Source organism: Chelonia mydas, chromosome 3 (genome assembly GCF_015237465.2).
Source record: "Chelonia mydas isolate rCheMyd1 chromosome 3, rCheMyd1.pri.v2, whole genome shotgun sequence".
Taxonomy (NCBI): Eukaryota; Metazoa; Chordata; order Testudines; family Cheloniidae; genus Chelonia; species Chelonia mydas.
Window position 1 is genome coordinate 34,157,977 of NC_057851.1, and position 26,703 is coordinate 34,184,679.

A 26,703-nucleotide genomic window follows, 5' to 3' on the forward strand; every position below is an offset into this window, starting at 1 on the left:
TAGCAGTATGTTGTGCTTATCAAAAAGAGATATAAACTACCAATAGTTTTATCTCACTGTGCTAAAATAGTTGCCAAAAAAACCCTAGGTGGCTCTTAAATAAGTGTTAGCAATGATATCTTATAACTAGTTTAACTGAATGCCTGTCCTTCTTGGACTAGTTGGGATCAGATTCCGCTGTGGAACACTGACCTTAACCACAGAGGTCCTATATAGATTTAATTTTTTAAAATTTTCGGGAGCCTGGCTATCCATTGCATCAACATACCAATACCTTATGGGAGAAATAGCAGCATTCTAGAATAATGGGCCAAAACACTTAGCCATACAGCTGTTATTGTGCTGACAAAGTTTTCAAAAGTGATCAGTGATTATAGATACTTCAGTATTTGGCTGCCCAACTTGGACACCTCAAAGAGGTCTGATTTTCAGAGGCGAACACTTAGAACTTTCTGAAAATCAGGTGCCTTTAGGATGCGCCTCAAGTTGGACATCTCAATAAATAAATAAAATAAATAAATAAATCTTACTAGCTACTTTTAAAAATGTAGGCCTGTACTGTTTACAAGCATTGAGATATCACAGTGGGAGGTGTAGTATAAAAACCTGACTAGAAGACGTGGTGTTGAACCATCGTAGCTCAAGACTGCACATTGTCCCAGTGCAGTAATTCATGATGATAGGATACTCCAACTGCTGTAAGAGAATCTTACTCCTGACCATTATTGTGCTTGAGCACAATGTATAGCTCTCTCTATTTGTCGTACTTAGAACTGTTTTACAAATTAACAGAGTATCTGGATTGATTCTCTATCAAATAGGGATAAATTAAGGGATGGTAGTGGTTCTTCTGTTGATCCAGAGACCTCATTTGAAAGTACAGGGTTTTCAATACTGAATTAAAAAAATGAAACAATCAACTGTGAGTGCACAAATAGGAGGAACTGAGTTTATTGGCTTGGGAGGGTGGGATATACACACTAGAAGATGCTGAAAGCAAATCTGCATTCAGGATTTAACTTTTATGATAAACGCTACTTATACAGACATTCTCTGGAACCCTTAGCTATGTTATGAGACTTGATAATATCATGTTTCTCCCCCAATCACTGAAGAATTTATAACAACCACCATCAAGACAAGTCAGCTCAAACGTGTCACTCCTAAAAAAAGGAATCCATCTGAGTAAATGTGATTATGGATACGACAGTTAGGAATAACTAAATAGTAACAGACCTGCAGAGATGAAGCTGGCTATAGATCAGCACAAAATCCCAATAGTGACAGGCAAGGATTATTGTTCCAGACCGTGTAGATAGTGTAGTAATTCTGCTATATGTTCATAATTAGAGATTTTATTACATTTCATTCATAAGAGGAACATTTACATATACGCGAGTATGTACAATTTTAAAAATCAGCCTTTCATAAAAAAATTGGTAGATGAAAACAAACTATCCTAACTTGAGACACTGAGTGTTAAAGCTATCACCCTCTTTGACAGCTACAGCCTCAAGCAGCACTTGCTTCTTCTGCATACTGCGGGATGACTCCAATTCATACATAGTTGTCAAATTGAAAAGAACACTCTCATGTAGGTAGTGTTTAGGGTCCTGCTGAACCATTCCTTCCAACTGCCGGAGGGAATCCTTCAATTTTCCCAGATAAAGCAAACAAACAGCCGCATTGTTATTAGCCTAGAGAAAAAGATTATAATATATATATTGAGTCTGGAGTCAAACCAAATTTAATAAGTCTTTACTTTTTTTTTTTTTCTTCAAATATTTGCAATTGTTGAAATGTATTATTTAACCTACAATTCAATTCTTTTATCCTTAGCATGGGGAGCTTGGTTACTTTCAGTGTCTATCCCATAACAAAAACTGGCTGACCTCCAACATCTGAAGTTCTAAAAGATAGAAGAATCCAAGCTGGAATTCAGATTGGTAAAGGGACTCAACAGATAATGTTAAAAGCGAGCTGAAAGTGGTTTCAGATACCACATTTGTCCTTGAATCCTCCTGCCAATTATTCTAGTTTTACACTTGCATATTCCTATTTTTAAAAATGTCCTTCTCTCCCCTGCAGCTACATGAAACACAGATGCAAACAGGGGAAACCGATTTACTGAAACTGACTTTTAAGTCAATGGGTAGATTCACTAACTAGGGCAGTCCAAATAAATCCCAAATGCTCATCAGGTTCCATATCCTGTTCATCAGATCAGAATTCATTAAGTAACACAAGGTACAAAAGAGATAAAAGTAGTATGAAATACTTAGCAATGGAAATTTTCACACTTTCTGAAAGCTGGGGATAGGGGAGGACACAACCCTCTTTCCTAAGTAGGTCTCCCACAAATGAGGGGAAGCGGTCTCTAGTTATAGCAGGTGGCATTTACAGCCTGCAGTCACAGGACTCCAAGCATGTGCTCCCTGAACTTGGTTCCCTCAGTCTTAAAAGGGCCCGGGAACATGGCACTGGGAATATATGCTTGTGCCCAAGGATCAGCATACCGATACATCCCTATAGTCAGAGAGCTGCCAAATATACAAGTAAACAAGATGAAAAAACTTGACAATTCTTCTGTAATGTCTTTCAGTGATAAGAATTTTAGGCTCTGATTTACAGCTGGCTCTGTATGGGCAGACCCATGTGCATGCACAGATGCACTTTCAGGATCAGGAGCCTTTAGTGTTATTTCTAAATACAGTAATTAAAATAGGGTAAAAAAGTGTGATTTTTCAAGCAGATAGTGTCCCTTTAATACTATCCGATGACAAATTATTTCCCCATATGTTTGCAATTACCATTTTGTTTTCCAATATGTACCTCTAACAAAACAAAGCCAACATATAAAAGCCCTCACAGAGCCCCCTTAACATGTAACCCATTACAACGCGTGCAGTAAACAATCATGCTCTTCAGGTAAACTGGTCCTGCCTTCCCCTACTCATCCCTTTGTTTTTATTTGTATCTTATCTTTATGTATAGAGAAAGCCCTTTGGAGCATGGACCATATCTAATTTTTCTATAGAGCTCCAAGCACCCTTTGGGTGCTATCTATATCTTAGGGATAAGCTATGACAGGAACCACTCAGGTGTCAATTCAATGTAGTACATCCGGAGTCTTACCACAGCATTTGCAGGGTCAATCTTTAAAATTTCTGTGAAGGCTCTGTGAGCGTCTGCAAAGTTATTCTGACCAAGATGGAGAAATGCTCTAGAAAGTAAGTGACACGTGAGTCAGTTATCCTGAAAAACCCAAGGTGATAATACATTTCAAATGGAACGGAGACCACTTTTTATTTTCCCTATTATAAATGCGAAGAGTTTTTGACATTTGCTCTTCACAGTGTAATCGTGAGCCAGCTGTGAGACACAGATTTACAGACAAATGAAGTGACAACTCAGATCACTGACCACTTCAGATATTCTGCCAACAAAGCAATGCTTTTCTATATTTGTTATTAAAATACAGAGAGTCTTCCTAAAATAATTTCTCTGTGAAACTACAAGTGTTATATCTGTTTCCAGAACACACCTGTAGTATTATTTTACTTGTCAAAATATATTTAGCTAATATGATAAACACCAAAACCTGAGGACTCCATCATGCAATCTGATTTACTAGTGCATATCTTGCTAGCTTCAAACGGATGCCAAGTGCTGGGTCTGCACTAGCAAATCTGATTGCAGGATCAGAATCCAAAAGAGCTTCTTTGTTCCTAAAAGTATATATTGAAAAAATAGGGTAAAATATGCAATGCTTTGAAGAATGAGAAATAACTTTGTAAAATCAACTCTTGTAACTAAAGAGTTTCAAGCCAGGATAAGATGACTACACCAAGTAATACAGATCTCATGGGTGTACATGCCATTCAGTCTCACTTCTGACAGATATGGTTACATAAAAGAGAGCAAGAAAGAGAAAGAGATACTCTCAAGGGTACTTTAAAACTCACAATGCACATTTTGCAAAATCATATTTTAAAGTTTTATTTAGCTCTTAAATTATCTACCTGTTCATTAAAACCATAATTTGGTGCTGTAGTCCATCCCATTTCTGACTCATTTTCTCAACATCGTGAAAATATTTTTCTGCGGTTTTTATATCTCCAATCTGGATGACAAAAATTACAAGAATATTAGGACAATGCACGAGAAAGACCCATTCAAATAAGCTCTTCATGGGACATCCTTCCACAAAGAACCAAAACGTGAAAACATATGAAGTATTAAAGTAACTGGCATCATAATTCTACCTCTCCGATTAGCCATTATTCACTGTGAATGGACTAAAGCCATTATCAAGGCTGACTTTTACAATTCCTCATTAAGCTCATAGAAGTGAATAACAAAAAACACATACAGTGTCCTCTTCCCTAAGGACCTGGTTCTTAAACTGGGCTCAGTGGAACATTAGAATATTACGTAGTGGTGGCTTTGTCTCCTCATTTCTAACAGCTTTGACAGGTGTCCAGGCTCTCCATTGTAAAGAAAACCCCAGAGGTTAGCAAAATTAGCTGGAAATGAGAAGATAGCAGAGCTACCTCCAATAGCTACTACACAAGAGAGGAAACAGGATCACTCCTCAAAGCCAGGAGCCACCAATCATAAGTGAGATGGAGCATGGTAGCCAGGTAGCTTGTGGAAGATCCATTCTTCAGATGGCCACCCCACCTATGACCAGAGGAGATCTAGTCCCCTCCTGAGCAATCACCCCACAGCCAGAGACCAGAGAACAACCCCCGCCACTGCTGCTACGGAGACAAAAATATCAGGTAGAGAAGCCACTTAGAAGAGTCTCAGTTAGGGTACTGGGGAAGGGATAATGTGGTGGATTCAGAAGTATTGGGCTAGATGATAAAGGGAGTGCATGGGTGGAAGGAGTGATGGATTTGGGAACTGTCAGAAAACAGAATTAATAATTCTTTTAGGAGAGTGGTCAAGGTGTAAAGTAAATCAAATGTCACAGTTTTAAAGTTAGGAGTGACTATTTTAGGAAATAAGCTTTTTCTTCTCTTTTAGCAAAAATATGGTAGTTTACAAAACTTATCATGAACAATTCTTATTTCTTAACTGTATCTCAGCATTCAAGTGCATGAATAATATGCAATTACTATACATAAACTATTCATTTGTTAAGTGCCTTTACTCCATTAAACAAATGGAAAGTATTTATCTCTTTTGCTTTTCCAGGATATCTGACATACAAGAATCAGTTTAAATTAGTCCTGGAATTTTAACCATTTAAAATTACTTTCCCACCGCCACCGGATTTTATTTAATTAATTTAGGAATTTCAGTCACTTTTTCTGAACTAATGTAACTATTATGATTATTAATGCTTCCAAATTAACACAAAACTCTCTTGTTAGCCTCAAATAATCAAACCCATGGTTAATGTTCCTCCAATGTAATCTGCACTGACTAACCATGGTTTCTGTTAGTCTGAAAAATAGGATTATTTTTCAAAAAAAATTTTGGGACTATTTTTAAGTCCCCTTTGCTGTAATTTATTGCAGAAACTGGGTTTAAAATAGTCACAGAACAACTTAAAAGCACTGGTTTGTAAATTAAACAGTAATTTCACTTTTCAAGTCCTTTGATGGAGTTATTCAAATAGCAAATAAGGGTTAGCTAGCAAGCAGATTCAGAGTACTTTAGGAGCATAAAATGAAATACTGAAGACCAAACCATCTTCATTGTTTCCTCCTAACCTATCAGGCTGAATTTGTCTCTGATGTGTCCCAAGTGGTTGCTGACAGCTTTACTCACATTACCTCTTAAAGCATCTCTGGGGTAGACTGTGGCCTTTTCTGCTTTTTCCAAATCTCTCCCCTCATTTAGTATTTATATGATGGTAGCTATTGAAGGCCTCATTCAAAATCAGGGACCCACTGTGCTAGGAAGACATGATTCCTGCCCTAAGAAGCTCATAACAATTTAAAGATAAGTGACATTTGGAAGGTGAAGGATATAGGTAACATTAAACATAAAACATCACACACACTATTTTGTACACTTAAAAAGAAAATTAAAAACCCTTCAACTATATCTCACAGCTCCTGAACCAACACATTCTTGTAGGCATTATAGAAGAATTGGGTCTTGTGAGAAATTTGAAGTAAGAGAGAATACAACACGTGGCTTATCCTTATGCCAATGTTACGTCTCCCAAGACTCCACCCTCGACTTCATATTCATAGCACTTCTTCACTAATTATATAGAATCATAGAATATCAGGGTTGGAAGGGACCTCCAGAGGTCATCTAGTCCAACCCGCTGCTCAAAGCAGGACCAATCCCCAATTTTTGCCCCAGATCCCTAAATGGCCCCCTACAAGGACTGAACTCACAACCCTGTGTTTATCTAGTAATTCACCATTGCATTACTTCACACTTAGGAGTTGAATTCCACTCCCAAAATACCTTTGGTACTTTCATAAATGGGTAAAATCTGGCTCATTGTGCCTCTTCTGGTTGCAAGTCATGGCTAGCAGATCAGTTTGAGACTACTTGGGAATCACTTGGCACCATTTTTCTGAGAAACTGTGAGGCTTGAGTGCTGAAAAGTTCCCTTTGCCTTTCCCCTCAGTTTTTGCAAAAGATTTTGTCTTCTTCTCATGGAGTTTGCTGTTCTAGAGTTCAAACATGCTACACAGCTGACACCTACACATGCTGGCTCCCAACTCCTCTTTGCTGCACCTTTCTCTCTCTCTCTCTCCCCGAGTTTAATTAAAGAAAAGGTAAAAGAATCACCTCTGTAAAATCAGGATGGTAAATATCTTACAGGGTAATCAGATTCAAAACACAGAGAATCCCTTTAGGCAAAACCTTAAGTTACCAAAAGACACAAAAACAGGAATATACATTCCCTCCAGCACAGCTTATTTTACCAGCCATTAAACAAAAGGAAATTTAACTCATTTTCTAGCTAGATTACTTACTAACTTAACAGGAGTTGGAAGGCTCCATTCCTGATCTGTTCCCGGCAAAAGCAACACACAGACAGGAGGTTTTTTTTGGTGTAGTGGTCGGGTATACATTTCCGACTTACGCAAAACTCGAGTGACGCAAGGCGTTCCGGAATGGAACAATTTCACAAGTCGGGGAGCGTCTTTTGACATTAAATTCCTGTATCAGTTGCTTAGCACTCTCAAGATGGAATTTCTTGTTATTAAATTTCAGTCCAGTCTACCCTCTCTCAATGAGGTTTTATTCTTATTTTCATAAACAGGCAATTTGAATCCTTCTTTTATTCAAAACTACCAAATAAAAACAGGAGATATTGCCAAGCAATAAAGACATTTTCCCTGATGCACCAGGCCAAAGAACTATTTGCATTTAGAAGTGGCGTTTTCATTAGCTATTGTCCAGGATTATGTAAGCAGGCCAACAGGCACCTCATGCTTTATTTTCCCTTCTGCTACTCTATGAGGAAAGGTCCAGTTCTGGCAGTAAAACCACTAATTCAAATAATCCCATGTCATAGCCAACCATCAAGGAGGATGACAACTTGACAGGATTCATCTCAGAGCCTGTTAACACCACTCTTTAAATTGGATGGACAGTCTACTCTTCAGAGACATGGGGCACTCTGCGCCCACTCTCTCGAGGTTGAGAGTGTTAATGCAGTCACTGATGTATCTGAGAGAAAGAATCCAGGGGCAGGAAATGATCTCTGCTTTGTCACATGACAGTGCCAAGTAAAGCATCCAAACTGGCTGATTGATTTTGCTATTATGACCCAGAATTATTAGTTATGTGGATTTCGAGTAGCTTTATTCATAGTTAGTAGAAGTTGTCTATTTAGGTTATAATTAACTTTTATATTTTTCAATTGTATAGGAATTTCACTTTAACGTTCAGATCAATTCTGATTCAGAAAAAGACCTTCAAACACCACCTCCACTCTACTGAATGATCAACTACCTTGAAATAAAATTTCTGCTAGAAAAATTGAAAATTCCATAATTGGATTTGTTTGAATGACAACTTATATGATTTCAAATGAACAATAATAATGTAATTATCTTTTGTCCAAGTAAAAAGAAACCCCAAATAGAACAGTTTAATTTTACAGCCTTATCACCACAGACAAGAAGAGAGTTTATAAATACATCATTTAAGCACTAATATTGTTCTTTATTAATAAAAGAAAAAGTCTGAAGTGTTTAACATTAAGGAATGTTACAAACCCATTCTTTATGGATTTGTTGGATACGAAATATTAGAACTTAAATTTTCATCAGATAACTATGTAGCATAGCAATAAGAGATCATTTTTTGAAAAACAATGTAATATTCCAACAGTATTTAATAGGTGTCATCCACACAGCCATATGCACATTCTTTGTACACATGAAACACTATTGGCTTTTCTCTCCACAATGGAAATAATGCCATGGCAAAAGGAAGGTGAGGAAATTCTGACATGGCTTTTGGATTAAGCTGTTTAGGGAGCAGTTTGATTAAACACCAGAAGCCTGTCTGGGTTTGAAGAAGAGGGAAATTAGATTTGGGGTGAAATCCTGGCCCCATTAAAGTCTGTGGGAATTTTGCTATAGACTCTAGCGGGACCAGGGTCTCACCATTTGAGCTGATATAATTACTAGGTATAATTTCCATAGTGTGATCTTTGTTAGATAATGTAATTAAAGTTTGATTCACCACTGTAAATACTTTACATTTTCTAATCTAGTCAAATGTTTCATGGTAGAAATTCTGCTGTTTCATCTTATTTTAAAGCCTTTACTACATATAGGTTGCCATATATACACCTAATAAGAAGAACAACAGAGTTTTAAATACAGCAATTACTCAATACATTACTGTCAACAACGTTACTTAGCATATTCAGAGTAACATATATACCTGAAGAAAAATCCTTCCGATTCCACTCAACAGCTGAGGTTCCTGTTCTGGGTAATATTTGATGACTGTGTGATATGCATCTACAGCAAGCACATAGTCCTAAGGGGGAAAAAGCACATGACTAGATTTTAAGATCAGCATTCACTCATTGTTTTATGTACGCTCATTTTAAAAAGTGTGTATGCAGTAAACAGATATTAATGAGAACGAGTATAGAATTAAAATCATTGCAAATATTTAATGTTAATGGAATATCCTCCCAACATGGCAGTGCTAGCTGCCGGCTATGCTAACCTTCTGACTATTCAGTTCTATTGGAAACGTACACTACACCCAGTGATAAAGTGGCAGATTTTTCTTTACATTTCTTTTTTCCAACTGGGTCACGTCTCTCCTCAGCAAAATTAGCAACACAACCTGATTATTTACTCTTCAGCTTCCAATAATGATTTCAGGTGGCATTTTCAAAAGCACCTAAGTGAATTAAAAGCACAAGTGCCATTTAGTCTAAATCAATGGGGATTATGCACCCAAGTGATTTTGGCACTTCTGAAAATTCCATGTGTAAATTGTAATACAAGGACTTCTAGTGTGCGATGCTCAGAATCAAAACCATATCAGAGACTAAAGGGCACAGCCCGCTCGTTCCAGGCTTTGCCAGCTATCTTGAGACGCTTGTGTATACACTCTGCCTAGTAGCCTACCATTTTGTTTTGTTTTGCCTCTTGAAGGTGCTCTAATCTCTGCAAATTTTAATGCTGAAAAGCAACAGGGGTCAGATTCCCCCCCAACTTACTTGGAACAAATGCCACAGGCATTTCTTCTGCCTTCTCCTCTACTCCATAACTGATGGGAGATATTGTGAACTGTGTTATGTTTTCTTAAGGCTATATTTAAAATGACTAAGACCTGCCTATTTCTGACCCAGATCACCACCTGTAATAATCCAATTTTGCAGTAACAAAAATCAAAGAGACCTTCAATTGCAAACTGTGACTATACTTCATTAAAAATGATACATGTATAATATTTAATAACTGACATATTTAGAGCTCTTGTTCTCACTCTGATGCACCATGTCATACTAAATGTTACTGTATCAATATTGGCTACCCCAAAAGTTCAAAAATCCAACAGACTGACCCTAAAAAAGTCAGGTGGTTTTATTTGGTCCGCTTTCTTTTGAACTCCCTCTTCCATCAATGTGTGCGTGATATTTACACTGTTGAGAACTCTCACAAATTTATAGTGAGTAAGGTGATTTTGGCCTCTGCTACTGGAACTCTTGGTAGAGAACTCAACCGAGATTGGGGGCCCATTGTACTAAGAATCGTATAAACAACACATAGTATGAAACAGTACCTGTGCTGAAGAGCTTACAGTCTAGTGAAAAGCATGGTAGTGACTTTGTGAGGCAGGAGCTGGAACTGGGATTCACCAAACTCACCTCATATAGGGACCACCAAACTTGTATTAGGTAGGAACAGCTTTTAATCCCTGTTGAGCTAGGTATGATTCAAACTGGTGATGGACAGGTGAAAGGCTCTATAGTCTTTTGTCATTTCGTGAAATGCTTCCATAAGCATTAATGTTACACCACTGAGAACAAGGCTAGCTTTCTGGAATAATACGTTTATTAAATCAAATTCTGATCTTTTAGGGGAGTTCACCAACAGGCTCTTCCACTCTGGACACAGGCAAAATCTCCCACATTCTGTTAGTCTTAGTCTTAAACACACACTAAAGGCTTTTCTTGCACCTTAAAGTTAACTTGAGTTATAACTTGAGTCCCATCCATATATAAAACCTCTTACCTCAAGTGTGCTGGAGTTTTTAACTCGGGTGGCTAGCCCAAGAGGGGGCATATTTTAAAACTCGAGAAAGCATGTGTGGATACAGGTTAACACTACTCAAGTGCTGCTAGACCTCCACTGCCTTCCCACAATTCTTCCCCCACCTCCAATAGCCAGATAGGGCAGAAAAGTTCTCCCACAAACCAATGGGAAAGAATTCATAGAGCAGCTCAACTTATTGCAGTGCTGAGAATCATGGGATGTGTACCCAAAAGTCTTTGTACCACATATGAGTGACTGCAGCTGCTTGAATATTATTTTGCAGTGTGGCTGCTCCACCTTGAGCTATGCTAACTTGAGAGGAATAACTTGAGGGTAGAGAACTTGAGTTAACTCTTCACTGAAGAGACAAAGCAGTCTGTCACAACATATTATGTCTAAAGGGACAATTATACGTAACCAATTACACATAATAAAAATGCAACAGTAAAACAAATGGGATGTTATACTAATTCACTTTTAAATGCAATGTTTTACAAAATAAAATAATTCCAATTATCACTCTGCGGTCCTTACCCTAACTTTTATACATATATGTAGTTTTTCACCCCCACATGGGTATGAGCAGGGCTGGAAACCACAATCTTCTGATCCAAAGCACAGACCTCCTCCACTTTAGCTTAAAGAGTAAGTGGTAAGAGGAAAGCATGCCGTTATCTGTATGAAGACTAGCCCATATAGGGAGACACCACACACACAGTGAGTGGGTTACAGAAATGGAAGGCTGGACCACAGGGTGACTGGTTTCTATTCCGCGTTCTGGGAGCAGATGGTGGTGTAGCGGTTACAGAGAGCATAACCTAATGAAACAATGCCCCTGCTTGGGACATATGTAGGGTTGTATTCTGGGTGTAAAAGGGTGAGTCGCTAACACTTCAGCTAAAGAACCACACCTCTTCGCATGGATGCAGTAGAAGAGTCATTAATCTGTGGGCTTACCCACTACACTATGGCACAGAGCCACATGGCACTAACGTTAGTTACACAAGCACCTGATTTGACAGGTTCCTTCTGGACGACTATGTTGCAAAGTGGATAAATTTAGCTCTGTTATATTAGAGACCTGTGTTTCATTCTCAGCTCTGCTTGAAGCAGGTTTGTGTAAGCTCCCAGTTATCTGTGCAAATGGTGAAGGACAGTTACCCTCCTATATGATATGAAATCTTGGCTTATAATAAGGGTTGAGAAGGGTACAGAAATGTTAACAGCAGTCACTGGAAGCATTACGACTAGAACTCATGGTCTTGGGGCTTAAAAGGTTCACGCACCTTCCACTAAACTATAAAACAGAAGTAGAGAGTTCTCTCTCTCACACACTGCTTCCTAAAAAAAAAAAAATCACATGAAGGCTGAAGATTTTTGCATCATCATGAGAATGCCTGCAGGAGGGGACAAATTTGCATTACTCGTGATAAATTTATGAGAATGGGCAAACTGTGTTAAATTTTAATAACTTTTGAATCAAGCACTATTTAGACCTAAACCTAGATAGACTAACTCATGTAAATAGTCCCAATAAATCCAATCGGGCTATTTGTGTGAAGAAAAGTAAAATATGTTTTTGCACCCTCAACTGGTCATTAGGATTAGTCCTGAGAAACTGGTCCTGAGAAAGGAGGATAGGAATAACTTTATTAAAAAGGAAAAACTTGCCCTTTTCCCTCCCTGTAGTACTTGTGTAGTGGCTATGAAAACAGAGTTTCACAGTGTTAGGAATCCAGAAGACAGTGCTGCAGCATAATTAAAGCAAGAGAGAGGACAATTTATGCTGTCTCTGTCTTTTAAATCAGAAGAGAATCCAGATCAGAGGAGAAGGCTCAGATATCAGACTCTTCTGTCACTAGTATAGATTGTGGTCTTCCCTTCCTCCTCCACAACATTTTAACTGCAGTAGAGCCAGTGCTGCCCCCACCCTGAGCACCGACTCCACACTCCCATTGGCTGAGAACTGGCCAATGGGAGCTAGAGAGCGGTGCCCACGGGTGAGAGCCACAAGGAGCCGCTTGCACGCCTCTGCCTAGGAGCTGGACCTGCTGCTGGCTGCTTCTGGGGCGCAGCGCGGTCTGCGGTGCCAGGACAGGCTGGAAGCCTGCCATAGCACCCCCGCTAAGCTGCTGACCTGGAGCTGCCTGAGGTAAACCCGTGCCCCAACCATGCGCACCAATCCCCTGCCGCAACCCTGAGCCCCCCCACAAACCCAGAGCCCCTTCCTGCACCCTAAACCACTCATACCTGGCCCCACACCAGAGCCTGCACCCCCAGCCCAGACCCCCTCCTGCATCCTAACCCCCTGCCCCAGCCCACAGCCCCCTCCCACATCCTGAACCCCTCATTCCCAGTCCCACTCTGCACCCCTCACCCCTGCACCCTAACCCTCTGCCCAAGCCTTGAGCCCTTCCCACACCCCAAACCCCACATCCCCAGCTCTGTTGTGTCGCGGGCATCAACAATTTTCTTCAACTGGGTAGCCAGAAAAAAAAGTTTGAAAACCACTAGGTTAGAGGACTAGCCTTGGGTAAAGGAGACCCAGGTTCAATTCTCTGTTGCACCACAGGTTTCCGGTGTGATCGTGGGTCACTTCTCTGTGCCTCAAATCACCACCTTTTCTACCTAACAGGGCTATTAGTGAGGTGCTCATATACTGTGGTAATGTGGCCATGTAAGTACAGAATTCCATGGGCCACGTAAGTTTTCCTTTCAGGATGGTCAAGAAGAATGACACTGAGGGGAATTTATTGGGTTTAATATTTAAGGCTGGGATTGTTAAAAGAGCCTAAAGGTGTTAGGTACCCAACTCCCATGGAAACTAATTATTTTAGGGTCCTTTGACAATCGTAGCCTTAAAGATAATCTATAATTATATTTCAACAAATACTAGTTAGCTTTTTTGACCAAAGGAAAAGGTTAATAAAATTTACAGCTGGAAATTAGTCAATGTTTTTTACACCAAGGTTACAGGGAACATTATTATAGTTCAGAAAATAACTGTTGTCATCATCACCACTCTACCCAACACCACAAATGATTCAAGTAACAAATAGTATTTCAGAATCAACACAGGATTACATCCCAATATAATATATTGTCACTAGATGGCGATAGATTGCACTGACTCAGTTCAGGAGAAACCCAGAATTTGTTTGTTTATTCATTACACCGGAAAACAAAAAGCTTCAATTTTGAATGATATATTTTACAATGAATACTCCTCTAGAAGTATATTACAGACAACTGATATCTTTTACACATATCTGAAGCTTTTGTGTAATTCGTTTCCTCAAAAAACACTTATCCTCAAGAAAGACCACGTTTAAAAATCATTATTTGAAAAAATAATCAATTAAAGCAGAGATGAATATCTGAGCATTGTTTGTTATTAAGACTGTTTTAACATTTGGGAAAATTTAAAGGAAAAAAATAAACAAGAAGCCAATTTACCCATCAGAGGGTTTGTGGCATATACAGTATAGATTATCTTCACACTTTGTCCTGATTTTAACTGCAATATGATTTATGTTTGAAAACTGCTCTTAAAATATTCTGACTCTCATAAGTGTCAAGTATCAGGGGGTAGCTGTGTAATTCTGTATCCACAAAAACAACGAGGAGTCTGGTGGCACCTTAAAGACTAACAGATCTATTTGGGCATAAGCTTTCGTGGGTAAAAAACCCACTTCTTCATACATCTTCATAGAATATTAGGGTTGGAAGAGACCTCAGGAGGTCATCCAGTCCAATCCCCTGCTCAAAGCAGGACCAACATCATCTAAATCATCCCAGACAAGGCTTTGTCAAGCCGGGCCTTAAAACCTCTAAGGATGGAGATTCCACCACCTCCCTAGGTAACATTCCAGTGCTTCACCACCCTCCTAGTGAAATAGTGTTTCCTAATATCTAACCTAGACCTCCCACACTGCAACTTGAGACCATGGCTTCTTGTTCCGTCATCTGCCACCACTGAGAACAGCCTACCTCCATCCTCTTTGGAACCCCCCTTCAGGTAGTTGAAGGCTGCCATCAAATCCCCCCTCACTCTTTTCTGCAGACTAAACAAGCCCAGTTCCCTCAGCCTCTCCTCGTAAGTCATGTGTCCCAGCCCCCTAATAATTTTTGTTGCCCTCCGCAACAATTTTTGTTGGACTCTCTCCAATTTGTCCACATCCCTTCTGTAGTGGGGGGACCAAAACTGGATGCAATACTCGAGGTGTGGCCTCACCAGTGCCATCACTTCCCTTGATCTGCTGGCAATGCTCCTACTAATACAGTCCAATATGCCATTGGCCTTCTTGGCAATGAGGGCACACTGATGACTCATATCCAGCTTCTCATCCACTGTAATCCCCAGGTCCTTTTCTACAGAACTGCTGCTTAGCCAGTCAGTCCCCAGCCTGTAGCGGTGCTTGGGATTCTGAAGAAGTGCATCTGAAGAAGTGGGTTTTTTACCCACAAAAGCTTATGCCCAAAAAAATCTGTTAGTCTTTAAGGTGTCACTGGACTCCTCGTTGACTCTTATAAGGCAGTTCTTGAAAATGATGTGCATCACGGGAAGGCACATGCAACATATTCAAGGACAAGTTTAATACAGGTAATGGCTATGTTGGGGGTTCAATAGCAATATATAATTGTCATGTGGGAAATCTGAATTCTGGAAATAAATCTTGGAATTCTAGTTTCCTAGATTGAGAGTTATAATACAGATTGTGAATACACTTGGTTTTGAGAAATGAAGGAAGGAGAATGAGTTGCAGTTCTCTTGAAGCAACCTTGTCAGAAACACTGATGACTTGCTTAGAAATTGGAGTTCATGCCACTATTGAAGTGAGAAGAAAATATCACGAAAAGGATGAAAGGGGAATAGAAGCAAGAATGGCATACAGAAGCAGAAAAGAAAAAAAGAGTAGAAGTGACTAAAGGAGATATAGGGAGCTTAGGGAAAAAATTAGTATAGTTAAAAGCAAAGTTACTGTATAACTTGTTGAAAACCTGCAGTGTTTGCTAACTATATTTCTTTAACTGGATATTTTTATACTCCAGTTATACATTTAAGTTTGGGATGGAGACTCAGTGTTTAAATTTTTTTCCCACCTGCATTTGAAAAAGGAGAGTTTTCTGAAAACTAACTGTCTCAGGATTCTGATTCAAAACAAAGACTTGTTTGCTTTAAAGACAGAATGGGGCTTCTTTCTAACCACCCTGATTTGCTGTGCTGTTGTATTTACGTAAGAGGGAATAGTGCTGATCTCACTCTAACTATTCTGAATATGCATTTCCATCTCCTGGGATCCTCACAAGAGCAGAATGCTGCATTTTAAGGCAGTCTCTGAGTAACTGACGCTTTCATACCTGTACTCTATTTGAGATATTATTTGAGTGTTAAAACCCATCAAGAAAACAAGGCTTACGAGCAGCTTATTCAGCTTTATGGAAAGCTAGGTTCAGGAATGCTGTTGGGCAACTAGGATCATAAGAACGGTCATACTGGGTCAGACCAATGGTCCATCTGGCCCAGTATCCTGTCTTCCGGCAGTGGCCAATGCCAGGTGCTTCAGAAGGAATGACCAGAACAGGAAATTGTCAAGGTATCCACCCCCCTGTTGTCCACTCCCAACTTCTGGCAGTCAGTCAGAGGCTAAGTAAACCCAGAGCATGGGGTTGCATCCCTGACCATCTTGGCTAATATCCACTGATGGACCTATCCTCCATGAACTTATCTAATTCTTTTTTGAACCGTTACACTTTTGGGCTTCACAACATCCCAATAATGCTGTGAAGGGCAAAACTGTAACAGGGTTCAACACTAGGAATATGGAGAAGTTCAGAGCCTGGTCTGTGAGAGGTTATAGTGCGGACAGTGTTGCTCTGGGGTTTTGCTGCTAACTGATCCATAAAGTAGCTTTAAGATCTGGGTTGAGGCAGTCCATAGCTCTTGCCAAAAGTTTAGCACAGGGGCATCCCTATTCCCATGGCAACGAGGTCTACTTTGGAAGAAGTTTGTTGTTCCCTCTTTCTGAATGCAAGGAGAAGCTGTTGCACAAAATGGAGTAGGAAGGCTTACAGGAGAGGGTGGAAAAACAGGCAAAAAATAGCCAACTCCACTCTGACTGTTCCTTCCTTTGCAGCTATAGGAGACTGAAAACTCCAGGGTCAGAATCTTGTTGCACAGACATATGGACAAGGCAGAAGATGTATTTGGATGCTTCGAGTCTCTGTCACACACAAAGCCTACAGTATCATTACTGTGTGCAACTAGAGCAACATTCCTAGTACATAGTTTGAGAAAGACAGAGAGAGCATATAATTGGTTTTAATTACAGTATTTAGTTAAGTGTTTGAAAAATTCAATTTAAAAATGCAAATTCTGTATTGTTATTGCATGTGCTCTGAAATGATTTCAAGAGAAATAAGTGTAGATATGGTCCTAAAGAACACTGCTGCAAGTGGTTATCTATTAAATAAGTAATTACTAAGTCTAATTAATTCTTCACTAAGCTAAACCTTGTACAGTCAGGTAGTCTTCCCCTATCCATGCACCAGTAATTCTCTTGCACTTTCTCTGACATTCTATTCTAGTATATACGGTAACTCTGCAGTTATTGCCACCCACGTACCTTCATCATTAGCAGACAGTTTGCCATGGAGTACATCACCCGGCCCAGACGTGACCTCCACAGCTCAACAGAGGCTACAAAATAAGAGCAGCTTGTGAATGTGCACAAATAAATTAGAGGTTTTTTCTAGCCATCAATTATTGGTCCTATGAATTCTGATTTAAAAGATCCCCCTTGTTAAAATCACTGGGTTTTAGCATAGAATTTTTAATTCTTTGCCACACCGTACTGTCAGATAGAAAATACTGCCTCTCTCAAAAGGACTAATTCGATTGGTTCTAGGAAAAGAATGTCTGCATAAATGATGCAACAATGCGAAAGCAACAGACAACCTTTCAGCTTTTAGTTCAGGCAACATATTAAATACTAAAAGAAGCCACACATTTTCTAATAACAGAACAAAAGATACATAGAAACATCTAAATAATTATTACCATCAGCATACAATTGTGTAATTTATGGGATTAAATTTAATCAACTAAAAACCCAAACGTAGCCTGAAATTTCATCTCAAAGCCAGAACGTGCAGGGTCAGAGCTCACTCAGTCTGGGACTATTTGTTTGCCTCTGGCTTAGTGATATGGTGGAAAAATCTGCCGAGTCTGTCTGTCTTTTCCATGCTCCTGGAGCTTGCAGGCTTTAAAGGCTGCAGCAGCAGATTGCTCATTCCCTTGGTTTGAGACAGACTCATGATGTTGTAAGAGAATGTTTCTCCCTATGTATCCACTGTCACAGGGACCATAGATCAGTAGAGACGTGCAAATCTGAGGATATCCGCTTTATATCTTCAGACCACGTTTACAGATCACGGATCGGATGCACATAAAAATTTTGTATCCGTGCAGGGCTCTATAGATCAGTACTAGAAATAAATGTAGTCTTCTGTTCTTCAAAAATAGACATGAGGGATATTAATTTGGTACATGATTGATTTTGAATTAAATTATTTGAAAACAAATATTACGGCTCACCCTGACGATCAACTCTCAAAGTTACTGTATTGGGGTTGGAAAGACAGGAAGAAAAAGGGGGGATTGCAACAGAACAGTGATAACTGTTTGTTCTTGTGTAGCAATAAAGGGGTCTGTTATAAAAACCATGGCAGGTTACAGAGAGTTAATTTTTTTTAATGATTTACAAATGCCATTCATTACAAGTAATAAAAGCTTGGTGAGACAGGTAAAAAATATAACTTTATGTTCTAGACACATTAAAAATTGAGTGCATAGTTGTGTCTCCAAGATTGGACCTGGTATTTAATTTATAATAGCTTCCTTAGACATAGCTCTCTTATATCATTCAGCAGTATGAAGTCATATTTTATATATTTTCCACCCCAAGTTCATGTAAAACATGTATTGCCATTACTGGAGAGTACATTGCATACCATGAGAGGACATTCTACCCCATGTTTTCTACCTTTTGTTTCTTTCTGAGCCCATGGCAGAAACAGGGCAGTGTTAAATAACTCTTTCCAATTATGTTAACATCCCGTTTTTGAAGCAATTTTAGGTTTGTCAAGTGCATTTCCTGATGTTTTTGTGCTTGTGTTGTCTCTAGATGTTAATATTAAAAAAATCTGGGGTTACACTGGTCTGAGATCAAGTCATTTATTGAAAATTAAGCTATTATGTAGCTCATACCATATTTCAAACTTACTGTGATGTGTTTAAAAAAGAATGCACTTGATTATAGTTTATTGTTTTGTGTTGTGACATCACTTGGTTATAAAGAACACTTTCTGTTATTGCTGGCACTATTAAAATGTCTGTGTGGTAGCCAGGACAGGCAGAGAGTAAAGTAAAAACAGCAGCCAATGAGAAGTTTCAAATATGCTGGAAAATGGAACCTAGATGGCTGCGTACATTTCTACAGCTGCTCAATACACAGAAGACAATGGGAGTTCTGAACATCGAGCAGCTACAAGCTCAGGCCCAGTAAGTCCGAAGGCTGAATAAATATGCAAGATGCACTAAAAGGACACTCAGGAGGGATTCTTATTGCTGGCAGCAAGGGGCTAAAGAATGACATGGGAAAACAAAAAATAGAAACCCAATACCTGATGATTTTTAGTAGTAACCCGGTAGTAGATATGACAATAACTCACCTTGCAAGCCCTTGCTGTTACACTATCCATCTGAACATTCCTTCCTAATGGTTATTAATTTAGGCTCTGATTGTACAGTGGCTCTATGTGCTCACATTCATTTCAATGGGAGCTCTGTGCGTGGTGCAGCTGCAGACTTGGTTCCTTATAGAAAACAAACGTGCTGCCAGGCAAATGGTGCAGTGCTAAATCTCTCCTACTGAACAATTGGAAAATGAGACATTCTGCTCCACACTAGAGAAGATGCATGTCATGGGCTGGCTGGTGCAGCACCTACTCACACTGGCAATAAGGAAATTACTCCCCAGACATAATCCCCATAATGACTTAAGGTTGTCTTCAGCCACAGTTAATAAGGTTTGTTTCAGCTAGATTTTCCACAAAAATAAAAGCGTCCTGCAGCTCAAAGCGCAGCACAGGGGCAAGTAGGGAGCAGAGCCGACCAATCCCATCAGGCAAGAGCAGCCAACAGTCCCTGCAAGCATCCCCAGAGTCCTTGGGCACTGTTAGGCAGACAGGCAGTTGTACTCCAAGCACAGCAGCATCTCTCCCAGCTGTTCAGCTACTCCCTCCCCTGGTTCCTGCTGACTACCTTTTTTCTAGCTCTTCCCCCTACTGAGTTGAGCACAGCTCTAAACGCAGTTGCAGACACAGTGGCGTAGAGCAAGGAGCCAGTTACCCGCACGTCAGAGGGGCAGCCTGCAGGGGACAGAGCTAGTAAGTGGCTAGGAGAGAAGTCACTGCGTATGTGACAAAAAGCAGTCAGTCTTTTAGAGAGAGGGTGGGGAATGGCAAAAAGGCCTGGGGAAAATGAGGAGGGAATCCATGTGGGAGAAAGCCAATGGGTGGAAAAGAGTGAAATCCTATGAAGGAAGCCAGGTATGGAGAAGGAATATAAGGTGAAAACAGAGCCACATAGAGAAGGAGCTTCATTTTTTCAAATAATTTTTGAGAAAGGCCAAGTATTTCTCTCTGCTTTTTGGTCTTGTCCCCAGAAAAAAGTAAATTTAATATTCACCAGAATACATATGCAAATATCTGGCTGATGGGTTCTTGCACATGCCCCTTCCCCCTAAAAAGCACTTAGAGATTTGTATAAAGCAAAATTTCACATTGGTTGGCAACTATACCCAGACAAACTGATTTATTCTCCTCCCACCCTAATGGTAGACAACGATTTCCTAGACCCTGTAGGGGAACAGTGTCCTGAGGAATGTTAACCAGGTTAACTCATAGATTGTTGGCAGTGGAAGAAAGGCTTCTGGCTTCCTGTGATAGATGTTTTAACCCCTAGCTTGCTAGACATGGTAAGGGGTACACCTGCCCTGTTACAGTGCCTAAAAACTCACGTCAGATAAAATTTTCAAGAGCACTTAAATTACTTAGGTGCCTAAGTCCCGTTTTTCAAAAAAGTGACTAGGGTTGCCACTTCTGAAGTACAAAATACAGGCACATCCAGGATGACGCTCAGCCCATAAAACTTGACAGTGTACTGAGCACCCTTACAGATTTATTGGGACAGCTACCTCATAAAAAGGATGATGCTGGGATGTCTAAGCTAGCCAATGGGAGAGGCTGATGAGAGGGGTGTATCCTTAGCCCCACTCCTCTGACAAAGTTAGGTGCGTAAGTCAGGGAAGAGCTTATGTCTGCTTGCAATCCCCAGCTGGAAACCCCTCTCATGGTGTCAGATGACTTAGGTGCCTAAGTGGTTCCTTGCAAGAAATGCTGGAGGAGGTGGCGATGGTATCTCCCGTATAATTTTTAGCCCAGTGGTTAAAACACTTACGCAGGATGTGGAAGACCTGGGCTCAAATCTCACCTCTGTTTGACGGGACCAAAGGATTTAAGCCGGGGCCTCTCACGTCTCAGAAGAGTGTACTAACCATGTGGTAAGGAATAGTCTGATGTGGGGCTCCCTCAGTCTCTCCTACTGAAGCTGTTCCACTTTATATTAATATTTACATAAGCATAGGGCCAGAGAGAGAAAGTGCAAATGAGACTATAGGCCAGTGGTTAGGGCACCTGGGATGTGGGAGACCCTAGATCCAGTCCCCCAGCTCCAATCACTCTTTCACATCCAACTTCAGCAGGAAAGATTGAGAGCACTCCACATCAGAATATCCCATAGCTCAATGGTTAGAGCACCTTCTTGAGAGGTGTGAGTCCCCTGTTTAAATCCAGTACCCCCATCAAGCAGAGGGAGACTGAACCTAGGTCTCCCATATCCCAGGCAAGTGCTCTAACCACTGTGCTAAATGTTATATGGGAGAGCAGAACCACCACTTCTCCCTCCTCCAGCTGGATTCTGAAGAGTCCCCATCCATTAAGCATGCTCTCTGCATGCTTACCGGACTGGGCCCAACAGGAAAGATAGGCATCTCCCCACCTATTTTCCCCTGATTTGAGGATCCCGCTGCAGGTTAGGCATCTGGACGCCACGAGTGAGGTGTTGTGCACATGCACAGAGGCAAAATCTTTGGTGTCTTGGGAACTTTTAAAGCAAAAATTTAGGTGCTGAGGGTTAGGAGGCAGCCAAACAGGGTTTTATGAATTGTAGTGGAGTTTAGGAGCCTAAGTCTCTTTGGGATGCTAAGGCCCAGATCCACAAATCGCACTGATTTTCAGTGAGCCTTAGGCTCTCAAGTGGGAAAAAGGAATGTTTTTCTTGTCAGGATTCTCTAACAGCAGCTCCTGACTCAATCCCCTTTCTTCCTGCCCCATGATCTTTAATAAATAAGTTAATTAAAATAAAAAGGAAAAAAAAAATGTCTCCTATAAATATTAAATCAAAATATGGTAATACATAGCAAAAGACCTTTCAAATTAATATAATCTGCTGGGACCAACAGGGAAGGAGGGAAAATCTGGATCTCAAGAAGTTTCTCAGATTTCAGGGGAGAAGATTGATGGAGGCAATGAGCCTCTTAAGATAGATACCCCCATCTGGTCTGTCTCCAATGCCTCAGCAATGCATTGATTTTCTTGTACACCTAACACTAAAGAATGGCCGTCATACTCTCTGTTTCTTCAAATTACAAAGGAGATTTGATTTAATTCACCAATTTGATCAAAATAAAAGGTGAAACTGTTAAATGAATTCCAGCAAATAAAAATACAAGATGTATCATTTCAGGGGCTGAAGAGACTATAATATCAGAAAAGTACTCTTAACAGCTTTGGGGCAGTCTTTTGAAAACTTTTGGCATACCTGGGCAAGTGATAAAAATACACTGCCTGTAAAAAGAAATTTTAAAAAAATGCCTACCTTGTCTGTTCTCTTGTGTAATGTTAGTCATACGTCCATCTTCTGCTAAGCCTTGCGCCAAATTTTCTAATATCTGTAGCAAATTTTTTAAAACTAACATGAGTTTAAACAGGCATTCGGGAATTAGGCAGCATTTTGTATTATATGCAAGTTATCTACAGTTGTCATAGTCTGTATGTAAAACAATTCAAACAGGAGTGTTTCACATGGACACATTTCAAAATCACTGATTATTACTATAGCTAGATCAATCATAACAGAAAGCCTTTGAACTGTAGGCTGATGTTAGAGTTCAGGTTTATGATACTCACAAAGCATTAAAAGACAGCATACACCAGGGACATATGCATTTTGTTAAGCAAAATATCAAATATGCTCCAGAAGAGAATGATTATTAGCTCTTGCAAAAATGTCAAACTGATTCCAGAAGAAAACTAAGAGGTTTTTTAAAATTTTATTTTATGTATCCCATAAATTCATTGATGCTCTGGTTTAAACAGAATTTGCCCCCTTTTTGTTCTTAAATTAAATAATGATCCTTCTAACTCTCAGCTCCATTTGCTTCCCAAAGTTGGGATTTTGTTGCTGTTTTTTATTTATTAGAGATTTAAATAATATAAGCTACGGAGTGAGCAAAAAATTATGTTTGATGGATTATCTGGAGAATGAATATGTATAACTATTGGAGCATCTGGTTTAAGATATCTGCACTTTGAAAATATATATATCTACAGTTTCATTTGCAATGTAAGCCAATTGCATTTCTCCAATCCCGCTATGGTGTATCCAAATGTCTCTCTGACTCCTGAAGATTACCCTATTTTTGCTGATTCCCATCCCCTCATAAATCACCGCATTTCAGTTTCATCTTTTTGGTCACAGTAGACTGAGTGGGACTCCCTTAAGAGCCTGTTAAGCCACTCACTCTTTAATTAGCTGGTGGGTTTAGTTTATCAGCAACATAGGAGGCACTCCCTCTCCTAGGGGCCAAGTGCACTGCGTACCTAGTGCTTTCAGCTCATGACAGTTTAAAGAAAGATTATTTACAGTGCAGTAGCACTCAAAATGTGCTTTGTGCTTTCCAAACAATAAAAGAAACAGGGTAAAATTGTCAAAAGAGATCAATTGATTCCAGAGCTTAAGTTCTATTTTGAAAAGTGCCTTAGGCATGAAGAGCCTTTTGAAAATGGGGTTTAGGAACTTAAAGAATAGATTTTTAAAGAAGTTTAGGTGCCAAAAGATGCAGCTAGGAGCCTAGTGCCTCTTCAGCAGTGTACAAAAATGGCCATTTTAGTCAACAGGCAGGCAAAAGGAAAGAATTTATTTTGCAACAGAAGAGAATCATGGGTTAAAATGCAACTCTGAAGTAATTACACTGATTTCATTCTGGTTACACCAGGGATGATTTTAGTCCAAGGCAGGTTTCTCTTCTCTTTAAATTTTTGTCTCCAGGTGAGCGTTTGTTAGAGTTTCTTTCACGGTAGTATTAGCATTTAAATGGTCCCAGCTAGATTTTCAAGTGAACACATCATTGTGGTAAATGGAAGAAACAGTTCATACCTTTGCTGCTGATGCTACTGTTTGTCTGGAGACAGTTCTCTGCAATGCTGGCTTAACAGGGCAACAGCATATTGATTTATGCAGGGAAGACTAGTGGTACCACACAGTGTATTAGCAATTTCCACCCCCTGTTTCCCTGCCCTAAAACAAGAAACTTAACTTATGCAGAAAAAGGCAAAATTTGCAATGAGACACAAATTGTAGAACATGCAATTTCTGCAGTTCCTGTGATTGTTTCACTGGTTATATTCATAGCTGTATTTGAACTCAGTGGAAAAATGTACATGATCTAAATTCCTCCTTGAGGCATATCCACAGCTATACACTTGATTAAATAAAACTAGATTCTGGGAAAAGTTTCCATTCAACAATCGGCATAAGGAATGCAAAACAAAACTCTAGTTATGCATGCATGACCCTGATTAGGGTAAACTTTATTTTTCTGTGTGAATTTGGTGTTTATCACAATGGGAGAATTATAATACTCTATACTAATATTATAATCCTAATAAGGATTACGCAGGCGGTGTACTAACTGACCACAGAAACTTTGATTATGCCCCTTGATATGCACTTGAAAAGCTTTGGTTATGCCAGTCCTTGAGCTCTCTTGAATAGGATCTGCTCATTTGGCTACAGTTTATACTATAACATGACTAAATATTTGATATGACTAAAACTGATTGGCTGGCTAAGCCTTGGAGATGACTTCATGCCCCATGTTTATATCTGATGAAGTTTTGGGTGCAACATCATCAGAACTCATCTTGAATATTGAGTGCAATTGTGTGTACCTGATTATAGAAACACACTGGCAAATGTGAGGGAGTTCACATAAGAGTAAAATGATCCGGGGGCTGGAGAGACCAAGTTAAGAGCAGAATGAAAGAGTTAAATGTGATGTGCATAGATTGGCTAAAGTGAAGTCTACAAATATCTGAATGGGGTAAACACCATGGAGTGAGAGGTAATATTTAGGATTATACAGAGTTTAAATTAGGGGTAATGTGATGAAATTAAGTAAAGGAAAACAGAATACGAGGAAATTTTCTTACTGTATTAGAGTGGAATAGTCTCCCAAGGGAAGTGGTGTCAACCTCACAGGCTGGTTCATTAAAAACTAGACTAAGCATTAGAAAACAATCATGCATTGGCAGGGAGCTAAAAGGTGAGCTAATACGTCTTTTCGCACCTCTAGCTTTTATGATTCCAAGATCATCAGATTTACATAATGGGTATCCATAGACACTTCTGTAATTGAGAAGGAGGGCTAAGGATTTTGAAATATTCCTCCTTCACTTTTAAAGTAATAAAACAAAATACTATTGGTTTATGGCTGCAAAGATCCCCCGTCATCAATTCCCCCCTATTTTTGATGTTATTTTTTTGGGTGTGCCATGACTTTTTCTTTTAATGTGGAGAACGTGTTCTACTTATGAACACTGCAGAAAAGGTCCTGATTAACAGATTTGTGTGACCAATTATATATGCAGAAATGTCAGATTTAGTAATTTTTTCTAAGCAATTTCAAATGTTTTAGGTGGTTAAATTGCCAACTTTGTAAAATTTCTCATCTGTCCTGTTTATGCATCTTCCTCTTTATTTCCCTCTCTCTCCCTTACAGCAATTGCTGTCTTAGAGGTGCACTGGAAGACAAAATATGTATCTGATGGCACACAACTAAAGCCATATGGTTGTTAGGCCTTTAAAATAACTGAATAGCAATATATCCTTTAAAAATAAAAATAAAAAGAGGAAATGCATATCTTTCATCTCAAGGTTGACCAGACATCTTTATTCTGGCAGGGAATCATGGCTAATTATGTCATAACTGGGATTTGTCCATTTTAACATAGCCAGCTGCAAGCTCTGACACATGCCAAAGAGTGTGGCACTTCAAATACCAGATAGCACAAGACCAGGATTTGAAACACTATAATATATTGTATGCCAGTGTATGCAAAATTCAATTTGGAGGTACCATGCTGATGCTGAGCTCAGAAGCAGTTAGGAGGTGAGTCTCTTTAAGATAAGGAAGAGTGCTTATCCAGGAGCATGTAAAGGAAAGTCAGAGAAGAGGCAGGACATAAAGCCAGTGGGTCAGAAAGTCAGAGTCACAGAGTCAGAGTCTAAGGCCAGAAGGGATCCCCAGATGAGAGGCCACCAACACTACCCACACACTAAACCCAACAACAGCAGATACACTCTGCAAGATGATGAAAAATGTCCCTAAAAGAACTTCTCCCAATTGCCAAACTCTGTACATCCCATAAGTGTTTCCAAACAGTTCTTCTTTCTAACAGTATGGCAAGAGCCACAGAACCCTTCATTTGCCAAACCCTGTACACAGCAGAAAGAATGGAGTCCTGGTTTTTGGTTTAAAATCCTAATTATTCTGCTATGTTTTGTTTTATTAAATACATTGGT

General features: G+C 39.6%; 1 protein-coding gene across 3 annotated transcripts in view; it reads right to left on the minus strand.

Moving 5' to 3' along the window:
• Positions 1 to 935: 935 nt before the first annotated feature.
• TRAPPC12 (trafficking protein particle complex subunit 12) overlaps positions 936 to 26,703 on the minus strand; it is an 80,887-nt gene continuing 55,119 nt past the window's right edge. For 2 of the 3 annotated variants that reach the window (XM_037894137.2, XM_037894136.2), the window contains 6 exons: positions 22,717 to 22,789; positions 17,342 to 17,415; positions 8,881 to 8,979; positions 4,023 to 4,123; positions 3,136 to 3,223; positions 936 to 1,697 (listed from right to left, as the gene is read on the minus strand). In XM_037894137.2, the coding sequence (XP_037750065.1) occupies positions 1,455 to 1,697; positions 3,136 to 3,223; positions 4,023 to 4,123; positions 8,881 to 8,979; positions 17,342 to 17,415; positions 22,717 to 22,789 (678 nt within the window). In that variant the 3' untranslated portion in view covers positions 936 to 1,454. The remainder of the gene's footprint in view (positions 1,698 to 3,135; positions 3,224 to 4,022; positions 4,124 to 8,880; positions 8,980 to 17,341; positions 17,416 to 22,716; positions 22,790 to 26,703) is intronic. The other variant, XM_043542301.1, reaches the window with a different exon arrangement.